General features: G+C 42.9%; 6 protein-coding genes across 7 annotated transcripts in view; 3 read left to right on the top strand and 3 right to left on the bottom strand.

Annotated features, from left to right (window-relative positions):
- The window catches only part of atp2b3b (ATPase plasma membrane Ca2+ transporting 3b), a 44,213-nt gene extending 44,175 nt beyond the window's left edge, over nt 1–38 (top strand). Inside the window, 1 exon segment of the mRNA XM_065960972.1 lies at nt 1–38. This exon segment is cut by the window's left edge and continues 124 nt beyond it. The gene's annotated coding sequence lies outside the window, so the exon portion shown is untranslated.
- Nucleotides 39–9,847: 9,809 nt separating this feature from the next.
- On the bottom strand, nt 9,848–12,456 carry crebzf (CREB/ATF bZIP transcription factor). Of its 2 annotated transcripts, XM_020654434.3 has the most exons (4): nt 12,262–12,456; nt 10,792–11,634; nt 10,569–10,643; nt 9,848–10,198 (listed from the first exon to the last, which is right to left on the bottom strand). In XM_020654434.3, the coding sequence occupies exons 2-3, from the start codon at nt 11,571–11,573 to the stop codon at nt 10,634–10,636; spliced, it is 792 nt and encodes a 263-aa protein (XP_020510090.2). In that variant the 5' UTR covers nt 11,574–11,634; nt 12,262–12,456; the 3' UTR covers nt 9,848–10,198; nt 10,569–10,633. The 2 variants fall into 2 exon arrangements, with proteins under 2 accessions (XP_020510090.2, XP_020510091.2); XM_020654435.3 differs by having other exon boundaries at nt 10,569–11,634; nt 12,262–12,455.
- Nucleotides 12,457–13,190: 734 nt separating this feature from the next.
- On the bottom strand, nt 13,191–15,925 carry las1l (LAS1 like ribosome biogenesis factor). Its single transcript, XM_020654432.3, has one exon. The coding sequence runs from the start codon at nt 15,538–15,540 to the stop codon at nt 13,816–13,818; it is 1,725 nt and encodes a 574-aa protein (XP_020510088.1). The 5' UTR covers nt 15,541–15,925; the 3' UTR covers nt 13,191–13,815.
- A 765-nt stretch (nt 15,926–16,690) lies between these two features.
- Nucleotides 16,691–19,889, top strand: haus7 (HAUS augmin-like complex, subunit 7). The gene is made up of 9 exons (XM_020654433.3): nt 16,691–16,841; nt 17,874–17,989; nt 18,081–18,151; nt 18,287–18,348; nt 18,436–18,632; nt 18,870–18,993; nt 19,085–19,297; nt 19,406–19,517; nt 19,595–19,889. The coding sequence occupies exons 1-9, from the start codon at nt 16,785–16,787 to the stop codon at nt 19,657–19,659; spliced, it is 1,017 nt and encodes a 338-aa protein (XP_020510089.2). The 5' UTR covers nt 16,691–16,784; the 3' UTR covers nt 19,660–19,889.
- Nucleotides 19,890–20,361: 472 nt separating this feature from the next.
- mrpl49 (mitochondrial ribosomal protein L49) lies at nt 20,362–21,147 on the bottom strand. The gene has a single exon (XM_020654436.3). The coding sequence runs from the start codon at nt 21,128–21,130 to the stop codon at nt 20,594–20,596; it is 537 nt and encodes a 178-aa protein (XP_020510092.2). The 5' UTR covers nt 21,131–21,147; the 3' UTR covers nt 20,362–20,593.
- si:dkey-93l1.9 (uncharacterized protein LOC562339 homolog) overlaps nt 21,134–22,500 on the top strand; it is a 3,502-nt gene continuing 2,135 nt past the window's right edge. Inside the window, exon 1 of the mRNA XM_065961268.1 lies at nt 21,134–22,322. Coding sequence (XP_065817340.1) covers nt 22,260–22,322 — 63 coding nt within the window. The 5' untranslated portion in view covers nt 21,134–22,259. The remainder of the gene's footprint in view (nt 22,323–22,500) is intronic.

The following is a 22,500-nucleotide window of genomic DNA, read 5'->3' as shown; positions in this document are numbered from 1 at the left end:
TCCCGCTGATCGACGACACTGACGTGGACGACGAATCAGAGCTCAGCAGATACCAGCACCTGCACCCGGCCCTCCGCAAGCCGCCGCCCCCTCCCACCCAGCCGCCGCCTCCCCACCCGCAACCGCCCCACCCGCCCTTACCGCCAGTACAGCCTCCCGGTGACCCCGTGCAACCGAAACAACAACAACAATAGCAGCAGCAGCAGCAGCAGTTCAACCGTCTCCCACGGCAACAAAAAGAGCAACAACAACAACCGGAGCCCCCGCCACCACCCCCGCCACCATCACCACCACAACCATCATGGCAGGGACAGGCCGCTGAAACCCCCTGCCCCCCACCTGGCCCACCTGTACTGCGTGGAGACCTCCTTATAACTGAGCTGAACGTGGAGACGGGGGGGAGAGGGGGGGTGGGGGGGCAGAGGACTCACACATGACATTTTCATCGACCCTCCCTACGACCGGCGAGCAGGAGGAGCGGAGGAAGAGGGAGGAGCAGGAGGGAGTGGACAATGTCTGCCTGCAGCTCCCTGAGGACACTGAGACCCCCCCCCCCTTTGCCCCTCCTCCAGCCCACTCAGTCCGACCCCCTGCACCCTCAGACCCCACCCACCCCACCTTGCATACTCATCCTGCACACACACACAGGTCTGCTCTCGCTGTGTTGCCCAGAGCGACAGCAGGTAGGGGGGGGGGGGGGGGGGGGGGGCAGAAAACCAAAAACACAACACCACCCCTCAGAATAACCGGACGATCACTCTGTTTCTATTGGTGTTCATTGTCAATGTTGTGGTCCCCCCTTCCCTTACACACACACACATGCATTAACCTGCCACCCCACCCCCCCCCACCCCCCACCACCACCACCACCTTCAACCTGCAGCTGCTTCATCCGAGCTTAAACTTCACTTCATCCTCTCGTTGGTTTCAACATGACGGTGCTCATTCTTTTGTTTTTCTCTTTTCAATCCGTGTGTGTGTTTCTGTGTGTTTCTGTGTGTGTGTGTGTGTGTGTGTTTCTGTGTGTTTCTGTGTGTGTGTGTTTGTGTGTGTGTGTGTGTGTGTGTGTGTGTGTGTGTGTGTGTGTGTGTGTGTGAAAACACGGCTGCAAAAATCAACCAAATGAAGGGGGGCATATATACTCATATATATGATTTGAATGTTTGGATCATCACTGCTCTCTCTTGAGACACACCTGAGCGTGTGTGTGTGTGTGTGTGTGTGTGTGTGTGTGTGTGTGTGTCAGCTGTTTTTGGAAACAAGCTGAATGCTTGTGAAGCATTAACCCTTTAAACGCCATCAGACACACGATGCACAGGCGATGGCCCTTTAAGACTGACCTGCAATCACCTCATATCCCCCCCCCCCGCTCCATCAGGTCGTCTCCGTCAGTATTTAACACAAAGACGTCGTTGATTCTGTCTGATGTTCGCTTCAGTAATTTTTTTACAGTTTGATGAAGTCATCATACGCTCGTGCATCATCGTGTCCAACGCGTGGAGCGGCTCAGATCCATCAGGTACGACCTCTGACCTCTGAGACCTTCACATCCCGTCATGTGTCAAAGACAGCGCACGCCTGACCATCGTGATGTCACGCCGCCGTCATCACCTTAAAGCAACAGAGCTGACATTTTGGAAAGTGTATTTATCGCCTTTCTTGCTGAAATGCACACAAGATAACGTGAACCTCGTTTTGACCTGCAGGAAACACGGTCAGCGCTGCGGCTTTAACAGATCCAGCGCCGTCCAGGAAGTCAATCCAGGAAGTTATATTTAATAATTTGACTCTGCTCGTTTTTCATTGGACGTTATGGATCAGTTAAAGATCGTGAGAGGAGCGTAACGTTGGGACTGATGTAGCCCAAAGTCGCTCAGGAAATGAATCAAAGTTTTGTCCCATTTTCGGTATGCTAAACTAAGCCAGCTGATTGGACAGATATGAGAGCGGGGTTGTTATGAAACCAAAATTTTAAATTTTGATATAAATCTAGTGAAAACCAAATGATACCCATCGAGCACGCTGGCAACATTTCTGTTGTAGTTTTAATCAGCCTCTCCTTTACCCACCTGTCTTATGAAACAGATGTTTTTAAGTTTTTGAACTTTAGGAACTATTGATCATTAAATTACAGATCGTATCGTTTTAAAACTCCAGGTACGGACCTCAGAGCGACATTGATCTTCTGAAGTCGGAGAATTAAAATGTTTTTTGCCAAAATGTTGGACTGTTGCTTTAAGACACATCATGAAGAATCACACACACACACACACACACACACACACACACACACACACACACACACACACACACACACACTACATGAGCACACCCCGAACTTAAGAAATCTGACACGCCCAGGCGAAGCCCAGGCGACGCCGTGACATCACACCCCGCCAACATTCCATGGAACATTCCAAACAGCTGCATCACATTCCAGAGCGGCCGTGAGAGCGCCCTCCTGTGTCCCATAATGCACTCTGTGTGGGAGAACCGCTGACTTCATGTTGCCTCGGAGCGTGACCCCTCCCTCCCCCCTTCCCCCTCCCGTTGACCTCCCCGAGTTAGCGTCTGGTCCGAGCACCGGAGGAAGGCGAGGGCAGACAATATGCAACAGACTGCCATGTTACACCTGTGAGAACAGAACACCTGCGTCCTGACGTTCTGGTCCAGGACGCGTGCAGGCCTCTCTGGGAACAGCCCTACCTGTACAGAACTCTGTCTTCTTGAATGCTCATCATCATCGCCCCGCCCCCTGCCCTGCCCCCTGGGGGTGGGAGGAGGGGGGGGGGCTAACATTGTATTGGTCTGTCTGTTTTGAAGCATGCATTTGGTATCATTAATGTCACTCTTTATGTGTTGGTAAATCATTTAGGCTACTGTCACTACTGTGTGCTATGACCTCTCCACATCTGCTGTCCTCTCTCTCTCTCACACACACACACATACACACGCACACACACACACACACACACACACACACACACACACACACATACATACACATACACACAATCATACCTGTTCAAGTCTAACCTGTTCTATTTCAGCACCTCTTAGCACATCGTTTAGATGCTTTCTGCAGTATACAAACACATAAACAAAAACACACACACACACACACACACACACACACACACACACACACACACACACACACACACACACACACACACACACACACACAGCGAACAGGCGAACAATCTCCAGTGGTGTAAATTTGACTGTCCAGTTCCATCTCTGTCCATCGTCCCGCCACGTTCCATCATGATGTTGTGAGACAGTTTCACAGAAGGCTAAACACAATGTGAAAAAGAATATATTATATTTATCAAAATTATAAATTGTACAACTGCACCACTTCTGTACAGACCGCCCAAATGTGCACATGTGCATCTTTGATTTACAGGTACTATGTTCCTGTTACACTTGTTTTTTTTTTCTTTCTTTCTTTGAATCTTTTTGCTTTTTGTAAAGCGAGGAACAACAAAATGGAAGCGCTTGTATATTATGATTATGATTCTTTATGATTTCTCCACCGGTGCTCCCACTGGTGGAAAAGACAGTTGCACATTCTCCTGAGCATATTCTGAGGGCTGTGTTTTCTGTCACTGAACAGTCCCTGACGTGTGCAGAAGCTTCTAGTCTCTTAAGAGCGGAGACGGCACTCTGTAAATAGAGAAGAGGAGGGACAGACGTACCTCGATGTGATCTGAAGGACAAAGAGGGGACAGGGAGGACGCAGAGCTGCAAGGTGCTGCAGAGCTAGAGACTGCAGAAGTGCAGTGCATTGTGCATTGTTAGGCTGCTCTTGTAGATCTGCTAACAGTATTTACTGCCATGTTAAGGTGACAAGAATCAAAGGTTTTACATTATTCATTATACATACTGTTGTAAATATTGTGTGTGGAACGGCCCCCCTTCTCGCACAACGCAGCGCTGTTCTGCAGACAGAAAATACAGCCTTACCCGTGCTGAAACTAAAAAAAATACAAAAAAGAAGAAAAAATCCATAAAGACTATTGAATATATTAAAGAGTTACCTGCCTGTTATTTAAGCGAATAAATATCTATATATGAGGAAGAACACACCTGTATACTGTAGACTAAATCTGTATGGAAATCTAAGAGAATTTAATGGGAATTAAGTCCAACACCTTTTGTCTGTATGAAAGAAAAAATACATCAAAGTATTCTACAATAATAACTTTGACAAAGTCTGTGTGCTCCTGTGTTCTTTGTTCACTTTGTTCATCGATGTGCATAAAATGAAGAAAAAGAAAATGGTTTTATTTTGAAAGAGGCTGCGTTTCCTCTCACAGGAAACTGAAGTATTTTACTTTACAGCTCAAGTTCCGCTCTCAGTCACCGCCTGAAGCCTGAGGTTCGGGGGTGCAGTGGTTAGTGCTGTTGCATCACAGCGAGAAGGTTCCTGGTTCAAATCCCTGTTGGGCAGAGCTCTTCCATGCAGAGTTTGTATGTTCTCCCTGCACATACTCCGGCTTCCTCTCACAGTCCAAACACATGCTTGTTAGGTTAAATGGTGCACAACAGTGTGAATGTGATCACTGCTGGTTATCTGTCTCTATATCTCCTGTGGATGATGGCGACCAGGCCAGGGTGAACCCACTTCTCTCTCAGCTCCAGCCGCCCGTGACAACGAAAGGAAAAGAGGTAACCTATAGATGCTGAAACTCCAGACGGGCTTCTGGAGATTTTGATATTCAGGTAGAGGTTTGTTCATTACTTTCTATGAATGTTAAAATATACAAAATGTGCTTTTATGTTCTATTTACTGAAGATGAGATCTTTGTGAGGTGAGACAGCACCTCACCTTCATAAAGGTCATATTTATGGAGATTTAAAGACTGAAGAAAGACACACAAAGGATTTAATATTTAACTTTTTCATGAATACAAAACCATTAATCTATTCTTTGTATGTTACGGAAGCCCTCATAGGACAAACATCCCAATGTGTTATTTTAAACTTTTCTCCATTTCTTTAGAATTTCAAGAAAACTGAAATTAAAGGAAAACTAGTTTATCTTGAGATGAACACGTTGAGATCTCGAGAAAACAGCTGAAATCTATTAGTTAATGCATTAAAATGTGGTCAAAATAAAAGTATGAATGTGTCTACTTAGGGCTTCCATATAATCTCAGAAATATGATGACCGAGCTCCTCATCAGTGTTTTTGTTTTCTCTTAAGTTTCCTCTGAGGGACTCAGGTTTGGTCAACATGGTGAGCAGGATCTTCAGAGGTTCACTGTAGTCTGTTCATGTTGGGGGGTGTGTATGTGCTGTGAGTGCATTGGTGGGTGAGTGCTTAAGACGTTTTTAATGCCCTGGTCGTTTTCCGGTTCTACCTGACAGACGAGCTGTCACTGCAACTTGCAGAGATCCTCCAGCAGGTGGCGCCTCTGCAGGATCTTCACGTCATGTTTAAACCTCGATGCAGAGTGCAGGTGTGTTCAGGGTCTGTTTATTTCACTGCAGACATTTTGATGGTTCTGTTAAAGTTCACACAGTCTGACCCTGAAGGTGAAGAACAGAATCCAGTCCTCACACATCTCAACATGAAGCGAGGTGTGAAATGAGTTCTGTGAGAAAAGGTCCAAGTGTTCCTTAAACAGGGATTGATCACTATTTGATCAAACTCTCTCTGTGTCAAATATATATTCATTAAGTTCATCCTCTCAGCTTTTAGATGTTCAGTGTTTGTTCCTGTTTAGAGTTAAACATAAATCTGTCTCCATGAAAGCTCAGTCTAAACCTGGTGAACCCAGAACCCTCACCGCTCTGAACAGCTCGAGTTCATGCTGCTAAAACATTAAAGCTATAAATCACAGTTCTAGGAAACTCTGCATTCAAACTTATACAAAAAACTCATGACCCTCCCCCCCCCCCCCATGTTTCTATCTTTGAATCCTAAAGTTCATGTTGCAAAAGGAGCCGCTGTGATGAAAACACATTTCAGACTTTCCCATCAATCATATCAGGAACTCAAACAGACACCAGGACCCTTTCTGAACAGTCTCACAGTTCAGTATGCAGTACGTACTTTTCAGTATGGAGTTTCAGTATACTGAACTCTCGTGGTCATTTAGTATGCATTTTTTGGGTCCACCTCAGTATACTGAACATTTCAGTATGGATACTAACTTCCGGGTTTTATGCAGTATGGATCGGATGCATCCTTTCAGGAAATGAATTGTATTTTACCCACAATGCTGTGCGAAATTAAATAAATCATAAGTCATCACGTCAAGTCCGCCTCCAAATCAAAACAAACGAGCATGGATTAATTGAAACAATTTTTAATCTAGAGTTAAAAGTCCCGACTGAAATCACTACTTTTAATTAACAGAAAATATAAAAAATGTCTGCATTATTATAAAACCTTTCCCCCTCTATTTAAATAATGATTTAACTATTTATTGGTCATCTTTATTGGTTTATTTTACTTTATATTCTCTATATTAGTCTTTCATTTGTACTTTTCTTTATGTACTGTATGTTATTTAGTTATTTAATCTGTCTTTTACTTGATTTACATTGTGATATTGTTTTGTTTAACCTGACTGTATATGTGCATTACTCTTCTTGAAGAAAACTAAACAAAAAAAAACAAAAAACAAACGGGTGAATGCGGCCGGTTCGGGTAACGTAAATGACGTCACTTCCTGAATGAATCAGATGAAATAGGAACAAATATCTGCCTGTGCGTGCGTACTAAATAGTAGGTACTAAACAGTATACAGCACGGATAGTAGGTACTGACTACTGACAGATTGAGTAGGTACTTGGTAATTCAGATACGGCTGTATCTGAATTGCCAAGTACCTACTCAATCTGTATACAGAAACTCCATACTGAATAGTACGTACTGCCTACTGAACTGTGACAATTCAGAAAGGGCCCTGGTACTCTGAAGTTGGTCCTGTGTTGGTGAAGGTCACGCTCACCTCCATTTACTGTTTCTAAATCATTTCATTCTCCCCTTTTGACCTCTGAAGATATTTTAAGATTGTTAACCTGCACAGGTACGAGACATTTCAAACATGAATAACAGCAGATAACAAATATATCTGTGAGTAACGACAGCATTTAAAAGTATTTAAAGGTTTAATGAGTCATTCAGAGAAATGTCCAGTAGGTGTTGCCTGTCTCTATCGGAAGTCGCCACTCTTCATATTTAGCCACCACCCACAATCGTAGAATATGGAAACCACCTGGACGCTTCTACTCTACTCTCACCAATTATTGTGCTAAATTAGAGGCCTCAGCACATCCTCATAGAGCGGGAGTTACATCCAGTAACTATTATTTTCTACGACTGCTCTTCATTCTGATCTGCAGCACAAAGAACTTCAGTAAAAAAAAAAAAATAAATAACTGAAGGAAGCCCCACCCCCTCAGTGTGAACACAGCACTAAGAACAACAAATCCAAAGGGAGTTTGACTTCAGTCTTTTCTCTATTTTTGGGAGAGGCATTACTAACCCATAAATTTGAAATCTGCCACTTTATTTAAAATGTCATATTTTATAGCTTTCAATGTTTTAAGGAACCGAATGGATTCACGAGACCGCTGATGTTCCCTGGTCTCCGGAACATGTCTGAGCAGGTTTTAGCTTCGTTAGTTGAACTCATTTCAGGGTCTCTGTTTGACCACCTCACACTGTTGTTTTTATCAGTTTCATAACAATGAATCTAACTGATAAATTAAACGTACTGAGCTCGAGCTGCTGCCAGGAGAAGAGGGATGTAAACGAGTGTCATTCAAAGATTATAATCATATTTCTGTTTTTAATCAGCACGTTGAACTATCCTGCCAGTTTGACACTTCAATGATCTCCATTTAACATCTGAGAGCAGCAGACACTTAGTGGTTTTATTATTTGTGAATGTTTATAGCTTTCCTGCAGACTCGTCTTCTGTCTCCTAAACAGCTTATGAAAACACAACGTTCAGCTGTTAGAACATCTGCTGACCTGAGCGCTAACGTCATGAACCCTTCACGTTGCTGCTCTACACAAACTCAAGTGTAATGGCGACACTTCATGATGTCACAGGGTTTATTAGCCAGGCTAGGTTTCAGCTTACAAGTTTTTTCACCGCTGACCTCCAAACATTTCAAAAAGGTGATGACTGTTTGTAAGGAGTCAAAGGTTGTTGTTTGGATTCTCTCTAAACTCGTCTTTAAAATACAGAATGACTCCTTAAACGGCGCGAGAGCTCCATGCTAGCTGCTCTCTGCTTCAGAACAAAAACATCCAGTTCAACAAAAAGACTCTTACTGGTTTAATAGAACATCTATATCTTTTTTTATGTGTCTGTGTTTTATGGGGTTTCCTCAGTGAGGTTAGCTGCACCAAGTGAAGCCCTGAGATACAAACAGAGGAGCGGCACAGGTCAAAGAAGTTCACCATTATCAGGGGGTGAAGTCACTTTTGATCTAACAGCTCACACCAGCTGAGTTGCTTTGAAAGTTTAGTCCCTGCTGTATTTAGTGATCTACCGGGCCTCTGTCATGATTAAAAAGATATTTGGCTCAAGGCAGACGGCAAACCAAGTCCTCAATCGGGACCGGTGCTCGACTTTGAGTCATGAACTGACCACGTCTGCGTTTCAGTTTTTAAAGCTGTGGAATCAGAAAACGAACCAGACAGATAAACGCTGGTCGCTATGTGGAGATGTGGGCGGAGCCACAAGTCTTGAGATGAGGGCATAAACATCTTCACAGAAAAAATATTTATTCAGAAATATTCAAAGTTTAAAGGCCAGATTGAGATATTAATTCATCTTTTTTATTTACTGGTATAAATCACCAAATCATAACAAAAGGTCACCTCAGGTGTAGACTGGACTCTTTGTTACATCGGTGACAAAACGTTTACAAATGCTAAAGTAGACTAGCGACGTGTCGGTCACAAGCGAGCCAGCTCCTGTTTGAGAGCTCCTCGCCGCTCAGCCAGACGCACCTGGTGCTCGGTGTTCTCACATTAAAGTTTCATACCAAACGTCATGGACAATAGTTCTTCTGGGAATTAGGAATGCTTTCAGTAAAACACGGGCACACTTATCTAAAACAGGTCTGATCATGCCTACATGTGGCTGGTTGAGTGAAGCCAAAATTATGTCAAATGAAATTCTGAGTCGATGGAGCTCTTTTTTACTGAGCTGAGCCGAACGATCCGGATCACTAGAAAGAGCCGGACTTCCCATCTTTAATCTAGACCTGTATCTGGTTTAGGATTACATATAAATGGCCATTATCAGGATTTAAAGGATTACATTGTGTGTGATGTCATTATGGAAATAAAGAGATTTAGATAACTTTCAGCTGAAGTTTGACTAAATTACAAAGACATCGTATTTCCTGTAAAATCTTCACAATAAAAGCATCACACTTTTTTAGCAGCTAATAGTGTGAAGAATGTGGGAGTACAGGGTGGAGAAGTGAGACTGAACGTGTGTTTTCATCACCGGTCTGCTGCCGTCAGTCCTGCTCCTCTGCAGGTATCTGAACATGTGATATCAGGACTTAGCATGGAACAGCTCGACCCTCTATGGTTCTAATGTTAGAAAGTAAGGCTTAGAAGAAAGACCTGGAGGGTCACATGAAGTACATAGACTAAAACCTGGGCTGGATAATAAACCCCCTCATGCTCCGTGTTTCCTCTGGCTTTCTGTTTTTGAAAACCTTTACCAGACTTGACCCAAAAGTTGAGGAAAAGTAAGACGTTTATCGGCAGAGAGCTTGCTGTTCAGAGAGAGAAAAAGAGAAGCATTAATATCAAAGGTACACATCAAGTCAGAGAACAGATATTTCAGATAAGTGCTTAATAATGAAAATAAGATTTATTTGTTCAACATTTCTCAGAGGTCATTTACCACCAGAGAAATCAAAGTTATTTACACATTTACATGTTGTTACACTCAAAAACTGGCTGTCATCATTTCAAGCAGATTGTTTTTAATGTATCAGGCCAGCATGTTGATAGAAACAGTTCATAATCAGAAGTATAAATCCTCTTAAGAGTAGAGCTGTAGATGTACAGCTACAGGTGTTGTGGAGTATTGATGGAAGATAATTAATGAATACCATTTGTTACCGATACTACCTTTAAAAAAATACCAGGCCGTGTTGGCAGCTGCTGTCCAGCCTCTTCCCCTTCCACCAGCAGAATCCACTTTAGCATAAAGAAAAATAGGTGGCGCTAAATTAAAGTATTCTTCTGTACAATGGCGACGGTTCACAAAGAGATCAATTCTTAACAAACAAAATATAGAAACACTTTTTTTTCCCCCTCATTCCCAATTTGACGACATACTTTTTTCTCTCTCTTTGTGGACCTTCACCTTTAACATTACATCTTAACATTCAGGACGCTTTGATTTAACTCTTAATTACACGTTAACTCAAATCAAAAAATATTTAAGTACTCAAAGTCCTCTTAATGGGAACAGGAAGTTTATAAAAATCAAAGTACTGAGGTGGCTGCTGAGCGCCCCCATCCTGTGAGAGACAACAACACAAGGCGTTTCTTGTCTGATCCTTACCATGGAGCCAGGCAGGTAAAGGTGTTCAGAGAGCAGCTCAGCCCGCATGGTCGATCAACCAATACCTAGAAGAAACTGTCAACAAGGTTTAGCAGTAACGTGTACTCAAACATTATCACAACAACACATGCACATTCTGCAGTTCTCAGGTTAATCAAGTGTTCATCCAGCCTGTACAGTTCAGTCTGAATATCTGAAAACAGAGACAAGTACTTGACCCTACATTTTGAGCGACGTGCTTGCACTCTCTGCACACTTGGTGCAGAACTCCACCGACACGTGGTTCTTGTCCACGTGCAGACACACGCCACCTGATGTCTCTTTCTCCTCCACTTTCACACGCTTCCTGGGTAACGCGTAGTCGTGGTCGTTGGAGTCGTGCCCCTGGAAAAGCGAGGAAGATAATTTCATCCCGTTCACACCACTCAGCCTGGACAAGAGTTGGGCTAACATGCTCTCATTGGCCAGCACAGCCCTCAGGTACCTGGTCTCATCTTCCAACTCCTCCACCCTCTTGGTCAGCTGACTGTTCTCCTGTTTCAGCCCGGCGTTTTCCGTTGACATGATCCCGACTTTCTTCTCTAAGCTGTCGACGTATTCTTTCTTCCTCAGGCGATTCATTCTGGCAGCAATGGCATTTTTGTTGATCACGTTCCTCGATTGGTTTTGTCTGTTCTTGATCTTCACGTCAGATTGCGTTCTGTCCGGAGAGGAGCCTGTCGAAGCTTCAATCCCGGAGTCTTGATCCTTGGCACTGTACACCCCAAAATCAGCCAATTCAATATCGAAGAGTGGAGAAGCAACATCTTTCTCAAGTGTCCATTTCAAGTCTTCTATTCCAAACAGGTCCTCCAGCTCTATTCCAGTGGTGTCGATATCGTCGGCCAGGAAACTCTCGGTCGGACTTGGGAGATCTTCATCAGTTTCCACAGTATCTACCACCTCAACCTCCAGAGACTGCACCTCAGAGGTGGTCACGGAGCGACCTCTTCTTCTGGTGATCATTGTGCTGTGACTTCGGGACTGCAGGGACGCTGTGCACAAAATACACAAGATTATTCTTTCCCTGTGGAGACAAAGACAACATACAGTTAGGGTCAAAACCTGCAGCAATTCTTTGGTTAATTTATCAAGCACATTTTTATGGACATTACTTTTGTTGAGTGAGGCTCAGAAACAAGGGAAAACAAGATATCTATATTCAAGGTACCACTTGTAATTAATGCAAATATGTGTGTGTGTGTGTGTGTGTGTGTGTGTGTGTGTGTGTGTGTGTGTGTGTGTGTGTGTGTCGTCAGACAAACGTTATCCTGCTTCAGTCCGGGCCTGTTAGCTTTAGCTTTAGCAATGCTGTAAATTAATGACTGCTCTGTTCACCTGTCGGTTACACACCTCAGTCACTGCGCACACACTTTACACACATGTTCGACATTTAATTGTTTTAATTTAGATCGTTATTGTTATTATTATTATTTTAGGGGTCGAGGCTTTAACCGGCTAACAAGGCCTCAGCCTGTCCTCATGTTTACTCACTAATATAACTTCTTAATGCTTTAATACACTAAAACAAATAAATCCAGGTTAACTACAGTAACTTAACTTAACTTTGAGTGTGTCTGTGGAGATATATCTAGTTAATAAAACCGAACAGGACGGAATGACGCAGCACTTTTTTTAACGGTGATAAACTTACCGTCCCGTTTGAAACAATAACACGGATTAAAACAAGAAGTATCCGAAGACCTCGACGAAACTCCTGCAGGGTTTCAGAACAGTTCCTCTCAAACTCACTGGACTCACAAAGGACGACGATGGCGCCTAAAACGATCTGCGAGGACGAGACCGAAAACCCAGCGAAGAAGACTCTTCTCTTTCCCTCTTCTTCAGTGGTTTTTAGTGGCGTTGGCATCCAAATATGTTAAATTACCGCCACCTACTGGTTTTACACAAATCTACAGTCTCCGAACTACATTTCTAAATAAAGAACAACATGATGTTAATTTGTACAGTCTGTGGTAATGGTGAGAAAAACTTATTTTATTTCATTTGAGTTCATCTTCTTTTCAAAATTAGAATATGTTTATGTATAAATATGTACATATTTGATTATGGGTATGTGGGTGTACATCATGTACATACACACACATACGGACAGTTCATACAATTCTAGATGTAAATAATGAAAAATATATTTTACCTTCATTTATTTATTATTATTATTATTATTAAAAATATTTCCTTCTAGCTCTTATTTTTCAAATTATTTTACTGTTGTTGTATTTTGAGCTTTAACGCGTTAATTTTCCTCCAATGGGGGATCGATAAAGATGATCTTATCTAATTTGAAAACAGCAACTTTGACATTTTCCAGTTCCTGCTGACATTTTATTTGAAAAAAAAAATCTGCATCAATCATTAGAAAAAACTTCAGTCGTTGCAAACTGAGCGGCAACTTCTCCCCTTCAGATGCTGAAACCAGATTCTTTAGAGTTCTAAATAAAGACTCTTCTGTCGTTAAAGTGACGGACTATTCAATAACTTTGATTTATTATAATCCTGCAGAAAACTATGTCTATAGATTTGCTGTTTTTAACTTTATAGAAAAGAGAACCAACCAGACAATTCATTTCCACTTCACTCTTTATTAATCATTTTTTAGGCACAGAGGTCAAATGTTTATCACCTGTAGCTTCCTAATGTGACGATTTGCTTTAATTTAAATTTATTTCAGTAAATTAAGAGAGTTTGAGGTTCAGACTGAACTCTGATATCATACAAGTCTGAATCAAACAATATCAACAACTGTTTTGATACCACAAAAATAGAAGTCCTACACAACGATCCTTTTTAATGATCAAATGTTGCAAAAAACAAACTTCCTCAGACTGTCTAAAGTCCTCAAAACATTTACAACACACCAAAAGTTTGCAAAAGTTTTGGTGCAATTGAGACAGTGTACAAGTTTGCCTGCAACTTTTGATGGTTTCATTCCCCTCCTACACACCTGTCTTATGAAATAGATGGGTGTTGGTATTTTTTCGATAACACCATTTATTTAAAAAGCACACAGATTGCATCATTTATAACACCTGGTAACAAGAGTAAGGGACATTTGAACCCCTTCACATGTTGCAGTCCTGGTTAAGTGTATTAGTTTGGAATATAACTTCACACAGACAAAAAGACGGTTCAGTTCAACAGTGTCCCAGCAGCTCATAGCTTTTATTTCACAGCTTCATAACTCGACTCAGAACAGTTTCAATCCAGTCTTCAGCTTGTTCACGTCACTGTGGCTCCACAGAAGACCTTCAGATGTCCTCATAGGTGCAGAGACTCCGGCCGCGGTGTGTGTGGTGCTGCTGCTCTCCAGCTCCACCGGCTGGTCAAACACGGTCATTGTGGAGTAGTTCTCCACCATGAGACACGAGGGGTCCTCGGACTGTCCGGGGATTTTACCCAGAGGGAAGTTCTTCCACAAAACTTTATCCACACACACCTGCCAGGGAGAGCCTCGCAGCAGCTCTGCTTTCTCATGAACATCTGAAGACTTGTGCTCCTGTGAGGACTCGCTCCTCTCCAAGTCGGCCCTGGAGCGACGGGCGTGGCTGTGGCGCCGGGAGTGCTGCAGCTTCTCGTGCAGGCTCTCCAGAGTGTAGATGGGCTGTTTGTACTGTGGAGGAGGAGCAAGGTCTGGGGGAGCAGACTGGGTGTAGATGGAGCAGAGCTGCAGCAGCCTCTGCCGGGTGTCTAGAGGCAGAGGGTGCTCCATGTCGTCCAGAATCAGCTGCAGTAGGTGAGGCGTGGAGGTGCAGGGGGCGTCGAGGCATGCAGAGAGCAGCTGCTGCCACCTCAGCTGGATGCGGTTTACAAAGATCCTGTCCTTCATCCGGTTCTTCTTCTGCACCTTTGTCTCAAAGTGAAACTCAAACTTGTTGCTGTTGCAGAGGAACACTTCAGAAATCCAGGCTGAGATGTAGAAAACTCTGTGATTGTTCTGCTCCGTGGTGAGCAGCTTCAGCTCCACAAACAGCTTCTCCAGCAGCAGGTGGATGAACGACGGCGAGTTAAGCATCTTCAGGAGGGGCAGCCAGAACCGCAGGAAGGTCTGAGGGAGTCTGGGTTCAGTGAGGCTGTCATCGTCGGGAGAGTCGCAGCCTAAAGTCTGCAGCTGCTCCATCGTGGGAACCAGAAACCCGTCTTCCAACAGAGCGTCCACCAGCAGACCACTCGACTCCACAGAGAACTGTTTGATCTCAGCCAGGATCCAGCTCATGTCAGCCAGGGGAGCGGGCCACGCGCTCCTCCTCAGCTCCTCCTGCAGACCGTCACAAGTCTTAAACTGCTCATTCTCGAACGAGATCAGCAGCTCCCGAGCCGTCTTGTACGCCTCCATCTCTTTCTGCTTGGCGAGGAGCTCGTCCTCCTGGCGCTTTAAGTCCATCTCCTCTTCGTCTAAGTCTGATTGACAGTCCCAGCCCTCATTAGCCCCGCCTCCCAGCTGCCTGGACCAGTACTCCTGCTGGAGCCAGTCCAGAACCACCTTACATCCCTTTCGACACCACTTCAGAGTGGGCATCTTCCGGTGTGTGACGTCATGCCTCAATTCCACAACCCACTCCGGGATGTTCAGGTTTCCGGCCAGCCTCCTCAGAGGCCGAGCCGTCCTCCCCTGCTGTCTCTCGGTGATCTGGTTCACAAACCTGACCAAGGCCGCTCCGTACAGCAGGACCAGGTCGTCCCCTCCCACCTGTCCGGACCGGTCTAACACCTGACACCGGACCAGGTCCGCGGTGCAGTCCACTGCCACCGGGGTGCTGTTGACGTACCGAGCCTTCCAGGCGGAGATCCTGTTCAGGGCGTACCTCTGTAATCCCGGGTCTTTGGAGTACAGGTACTCCAGTACCTGGTCCCACTCCGCCTTGTTGATCCAGGACACCACATGGCGCTTCTTCTCCGAGCTCCTCTTCTTCATGGTAACGGGGTGGCACGTGCAGACGAGAAGACGGGACTTCCGGTGACACTGAACATAAATAAAGATCTTAAAGATATAAAAACTCCGCTCCACTCACACACACGGACTTTTTTAATCCGTCATTAATCAGATTTTTCTCACAGCGGGACAAATACATGGATATCGAATGTTTTGCATCCAGGAAGTGACGTATTGACTTTTTCTTCTTCTTCTGGGGGTATATTGGCGGTTGGGGCGTGTTTAGGTTCATAACTGCCACCTAGTGGACTGGAGTGTGTCCTCATCATAGACTAATAGAGAAGCAGAAAGATTGATATTATAACGAATAAATATTCTTAAATATTTCTGCTTCTCTTTAGTAAGTGACGTCACTGGTTGTTATACACCCCGACTCCCCTATGAAGATCAAATATAGGCTACGTTATTGATCCCTTCTTATGGGAAATGTACAAAGTAGTAAATATTACAAAGTATATTTATGATAAATAGATCACATGATTAAAAAGATTACAAACATAGTTATAATTCCGGGGTCCTGAAGGTCCAAAATGTTTAATCATACGTACAAGATAACACACATCAGCAGGTAAGAAAACAAGTTTCATGTGTAGACCAGAAACTATCACGTGAGGAAGAGAAGGTATTGCGTGCTCTTTCAGGATTTCAGGGGCTCTGTAAAAATAATAATAAATGTAATTCCTTTAAATACATAAACTACGTTCAGCTTCACTTTTGGGAAGATGAACTTTGTTATTTTCATGTCCAAGATCAGTACAGGTTATCGCTTCTACCTTTATATCAGTGAAACAGTGACACTGCTTATTGTAAATTATAGTTTTTAAAATGTGAATGTTTGAAACAATAAAACACTCCTTGTCAAATCTTTTAGCTTTTCTTCTTTCAAAAATAAACTATAAAATATTTTTCTTAATTAGGATATTCAGACAAATAGTTAAACACAAAAGATAAATATAACTGCAATAATTGACACTAAGCCCACAGTGTGTTTATATTGTATATTTTTAATATTTTATTTATTTAGCTGTTTTTCTATCCCAATGTACCCTCACTGCTTTGTACCTGTGCAAATGGCAATAAACATCTATTCTTTATCATTCTTTTTTAAAACGTAATTTTCATCGCTTCCTCTTCAGTCCAGTAGGTGGCGGTAAAGCGCCACTACGCTGTTCTGCCAAACAACAATAAATACCACCGAAGAAGAAGTTGGAAAGTTTGTTTGGAAAATGGCGGGTGCTTTGAAGGAAGAGGAACTCGCTCGACGTGTTTATGCTTCTCTTCAGGTAAAAGGAGACAAAGTTAAATCATATCTGAAGGTGTTTAATATTTAAAGGCTGTGTAACGTCTGCTGACATGTTTGTCCGGGGTCGAGTCGAAGTTTAAATCCGACATTTTTCTCTTACAGACGAGCAGAGGAAATGTGTTTAACTTTCTCTGATCTTAGTCATAAAAACATTTTCTTCAAATCAGAGATATGTTTCTAAAGACGGAACCTGAAATTTAAAGAACTACATCTAAAGAACTACATCTAGAACTACATCTAGAACTACATCTAGAGAACTACATTTAGAACTACATCTGGAGAACTACATCTAAAGAACTACATCTAGAACTACATCTGAAGAACTACATCTAGAACTACATCTAAAGAACTACATCTAGAGAACTACATTTAGAACTACATCTAGAGAACTACACCTAGAACTACACCTAGAGAACTACATTTAGAACTACATTTAGAACTACATTTAGAACTACATCTAGAGAACTACAGCTAAAGAACTACATCTAGAACTACATCTAGAGAACTACATCTAGAACTACATCTAAAGAACTACATCTAGAACTACATCTAAAGAACTGCATCTAGAACTACATCTAGAGAACTACATCTAGAGAACTACATCAGGAACTACATCTAAAGAACTGGAGGTGTGCAGGAAAGGAATAAACTAAACATCTTAATCTCGATTATTGAGTTATTTTTATCGATTGATATTGAGATCACAATTATTAAACGTGATTACTTGTTGATTTGATAACATCTGGATTACATGAATTAATCATAATAAACACCCTGCACACTTAGAAAAATAAGTAATCAATGAATATAAATCAGTAAAAAAATAGAAATAGATTGTTATTTTAACATCAGTATTGTCTCTAATATTAGGCTTTAAAATGTCAATAAATGTGGCTGATGTTAATCGTAGTTATACGTGATGTCTTCATGAATTATTATTTGTAGAACTCGGCAGGTGTGCATTAAATCATCTGGTAACTGAACCTCCTGTCCATGTTGTGTCCTTATGAAGGCACTGTGCTGCCCCCTGGTGGACGGTCTGTACCTGCAGGAGGCAGACAGCATGCTGCAGCTCCTGTGTTCTCCATCTCAGCACCGCACAGACATCCTGTCCTGGATCTGCAGCAGGTAGAATAATCTCCAACATCACTCTTCATCTTTTATATTTAAAACATTATAAATATATTTTTTTTAAAACTTGTGTTATTTCTCTTGACAGCATCAATCCAAACTTTGGTAACTCGAAGGTGAGGTTGGTGAGATCCAAAGACCCAGAAGATTTGACTAAAGGTAACACTGATCACTTTCCTCTTGAGCATCTTTTATATAAACCTTATCAAAGAGTGAAACCTGCTCAGTGACGGTGGTTGGTTGTTTTTACTTCCTTCAGACGTTTTAATTGATGTGGTTTGTTTCTGAACATAGACATGGTTTCGCTCGGACACGAGATGATGCTGTGCAAAGCAAACGACCTGGACCTGATCAGGGTAAGAGACCCGAGTCCATGTTATTCATTAATCATTAGAATATAAAAACATACAGTGTGGTTGAGTCTGTGACGACCTGTCCTCCAGGGCCATGCGAGTCCTTGCAAGCAGCTTCGGTTTCTGGAGCAGCTCTTGTCTTTAGTCCCGGGCTGCACGAAGTCTGCAGGACGACGGACGGACACAGAGATGCTTCTGAACGAACTCTACGCCGCAGAGAATCTGCCGCTCCTCGCTCAGATGCTCGAACCCTCCTTTGACCCCTGGCCTGCACACACCAAGTACCGGTATGTGGTCTCAGAGGATCCTGTTACACTTACCGGTCGTCTGTTTCGAGCTGCAGAAATATATATTTAAACATTATCAGGAAGAAAGTAGAACGATGGCCTCACATCTTTGTTCTTATTTTTGAAATATGATTTCAGTTGAGTGTTTCAGCAGCGAGTGAGATCGTCACAGAGTGTGTCGTTTGGTTGTGACTAGAAATCGAAGTTTGAAAAAGTGTCTGACCTCTGACCTCACAGGGCGTTACAGAAGAACGTTAAGTCATCGTCTAAACCCTCCAAAGAAGAAGAAGAAGAAGGAGCAGCTGATGTGGCGGCGCTGCTGCAGCAGACGCAGGACGCTCTGCAGCAGCTGCATTCAGAGGTGATCATGTGATGTCACTAACACACTCAGTCACTTTCACAGCGTGTGGATGTGGGCGCCACGTTCATATCGACCTCTGTCGTCTCCTCAGTGTGACTTCCTGAGCCATGGAGATCAGAGTCCCGCCGTCTTATCCCCGAGTTCGCTGCGTGTGGCGGCGTGTGACCTCCAGCAGCTGATGTCGACCTTCAGCCATGTTTACGAGTCAGACCTGAGGTCGTACTGCAGCAGAGACCCGCCCACTTTCAGCGCCGAGACCGATGTCTTCAAGAGAGTTCACAGACTACTGCTGGCCTTAATCACAGTACGCACACACACACATTCACACACACGAGGAAAATATGAATATCAACCTCACACACCTGACGTGTAGAAAGTGACTACTGATAGTGTGTGTGTGTGTGTGTGTCAGGAACTAGATTTGATCAAAGAGGTCTCAGCAGCTTCGGCGTGCGTGTCAGAGGAGGTGGATCAGCTGCAGAAACGACCTCGTTACTGGAGCCGAGGAGAGAAACACTCGTTAGGTTTGTGAACGTTCTCTTTGGACATTTTGTTGTTTTGTTTCGTCATAAACATCTCTCCTTCTGTCGTTGTTTCTTAGAGCATCAGCTGGAAGGACTCGCCGGGCGGGTTAAAGACTTCTCCTCTCTGCTTCACTCCTCATGACGCCCTGACATCGAGGAGACGAGGAGTGTGTGATCTGTAAATGTTCAGACATGTTGTTTGTGTTTTCACGTCTTTTTCACCGTCTCATCCCTAAATGTTTGTCCTTTTATTCTTTGAGTGTAAATGTGTTTGTTATGAAACTAAGTAAATGTTTACTTCAGTGTGATGTCATCGATGTTCCTATCTGTGATCGTCCAGACTCAGTTAATAAAGAGTTAAATTAAAATCCAGTTACCAGTCAATAATGCTGTAGAGACGTTTATCCTGTTTACTGGAGGAATCAAAGGTAGACCACACTAACAGAGACCAGAAAGCTCCGAGACCTGGACAGGCGTAACTGGGGGATAAAAATCAAACAAAATGATTCGAAGTTATCTGTTATTAGAAAGAGGCGTTTCCTTCCAATCTCAGTAATAATGTGTAAAAATAGCCAATCAGTGGTGGTCTTGATTTAAAATACGGAGTCCGCCCAGTCTGAGAGCGATTTCCAGTCCTACATCACTGTTTAAAGATAATATAGCAGAATAAATAATGGAGTTTAAATAAGAATAAGATAAGGAATGTAAATAAGAGAGAAAGAGTTTTGTGTACAAAGCAGATCATTAAAGAAATGAGCTACTTACTGACACCATCCTTTCTTACTCTGCTCTGATTGGACAGACTGGTAAACATTAATATGAGTAAACATCAACAGACAGGTGGTTATGCTTCTAGATTTATTGTTTCATTAATTAAACAGAAGTATGTACAAAGTCGAACACCTGACAGCCTCATAACCACAACACCAGGTGTCCAATAGTTCCATAAAGAAGCGGCTCTCACACTGATCCGGTCGAAACTCCTGCAGGACAAAGTTTCAAGGTGTTGACATGTCAGCAGGTCAAATGAGCCCTCTACCTGTCCACACCATAGATCCACACGGACAGTTCTGACGTCAGAAGCCTTTGTTGGTCAACCAGTCCTTCAGCTCCACATCAAAGTGACCTTTAACCTTCAGGGTCCCGGTGACCTCATTCACCTGTGTGGGCAGCTCTCTCCCCGTCTTCTCCTTCAGAAACTGCTTCACGTCGTTCTCCAGAGCCCAAATGTCCCCTTCCACTTTCCGTACTATGGTGATCTGACGGTTACCGTGGGTCAGGTCGGTGTACACCGGGATGTTGTGCATGCGGGAGCGGCGGATCATGTAGGGCAGAGCCGGCGGAGACTCAGCCGGGGGGGTCCATCCTGACGGGGTGGGAGCGGAGTGCTTCGGCGGAGCGGGGACTCGTGTCGGTGGGATGAGCCGCTCAACGAACTTGTATTCCTCCGCGGACTCTAAAACCACCGGCGGACTTCCTCCCGGAGCCGCCGTACAGAGACACCGGAGCCCCGCAGAGAAGGCGGCGGGCCGCGGGGTCCGGCCGGTGAGGCTCAGAGCTCCAAGCAGGGCCCTGCGGAGCACCGAGGGGCGGACGGTGAAGGAGGCCGCCATGTTGGGAAGAAGTGTGACCTAAGAGAACCGGAAATATAAAATCACTTCCTGTATGACAGTTGATCCATAAAACGTCCTTCTAGTATAAAATGTGATTTATTTATATTTTATTCTTATTCAGCTTTTAAAATGTACAAACAGAAACATTACTCCAAGCAGAAACTTAAGATGGAAAAATAAAACTTTCAAAACTAAATGGTCAAAAAACAACAATATAAAATATGAAATAAAAAATAAATTAAAATTTATTACAAATATAAAATCCTCTAAATATTACACATGAACATAAATTACATTATTTGTTGATATTTGATATAAAATGTATTTTTTTTTTAACCTTTTTCAATATTATTATTTTAAATCAATCAATCACAGAAGATTTGTTTCGTAAAATAAATGATTTGATAATGAAACTGAAAAAAATAAAGGGTATTAAAGTGTGAACAATGATGAAGAATGAAAAGTAACAAACATAAGAACAGATTCAGGAGGAATTTATTTAATAAATTCATTATAGAAAATATTTTGATCACTTTGCACAAAGTAATCGTTATAGTTTTTTTACTGGCTCTCTAAACGTTTTAAATCATTAAATCAAAAATAAATATTTAAATGTTTTCACCTAAAGAAAAATATGCTTGGTTTTTATCTTCTCTCTTTCTCTAAACCAATAATTAAATAAAAGTATAGTAAAGTGAACAAATAGATTTATATAATAATAATAGATTTATTACTAACTTAGTATTTCCTCTTAGTCAAGATTCCTTTATGTGTTTTAAGATCTGATACATTTATTTAAGTGATTATTAATATTGTAAAATACAGAAGCTTAAAAAACGTTAATTCACAGGAGAGAGCGAATCCATCGAAACCTGCAGGAAAGTGAAAGTCAGTCAGCTCTCTGCTGGGAGGGTCTTCAGTGTCAAGAGGAGAAGTCGTCAATCTAGTTTGTCTGTCCACTCCCTCTCTCCCTCTCTCTGTCTCTCTCTCTCCCTCCCTCTCTCTCTCTCTCTCTCTCTCGCCCTCTCTCTCTCTCTCTGTGTATGTCAGCTCTGAGCTTGAAGCTCCTCAGAACTTGTTTATCACATCAGCAGGAGGACGAGGTGGAATTTGTTTCCTAGGAGGCAGCATGGACCCCGAAGGCGGACTGAACGGAGAGAGGATATCTCTGAATAAACTCGGAGACATCGAGGTGAGAAACACACACAACATCTGTCTCTTCAGTTTCTGACAGACAAGAACATCCAGTTTATGAAGGACTGAAGAATATATAGGTTTAAATGAACCTTTTTTACTGAAAAGTGTTGTGAGTCAGATACAAGAGGAGTAACGTCTACTCTGGAACAGGATCAAGTCTGTTGTTCTTTTGT

Source organism: Labrus bergylta, chromosome 12, assembly GCF_963930695.1.
Source record: "Labrus bergylta chromosome 12, fLabBer1.1, whole genome shotgun sequence".
NCBI classification, from domain to species: Eukaryota; Metazoa; Chordata; class Actinopteri; order Labriformes; family Labridae; genus Labrus; species Labrus bergylta.
This window is presented reverse-complemented; position numbering and strand designations above follow the sequence as displayed.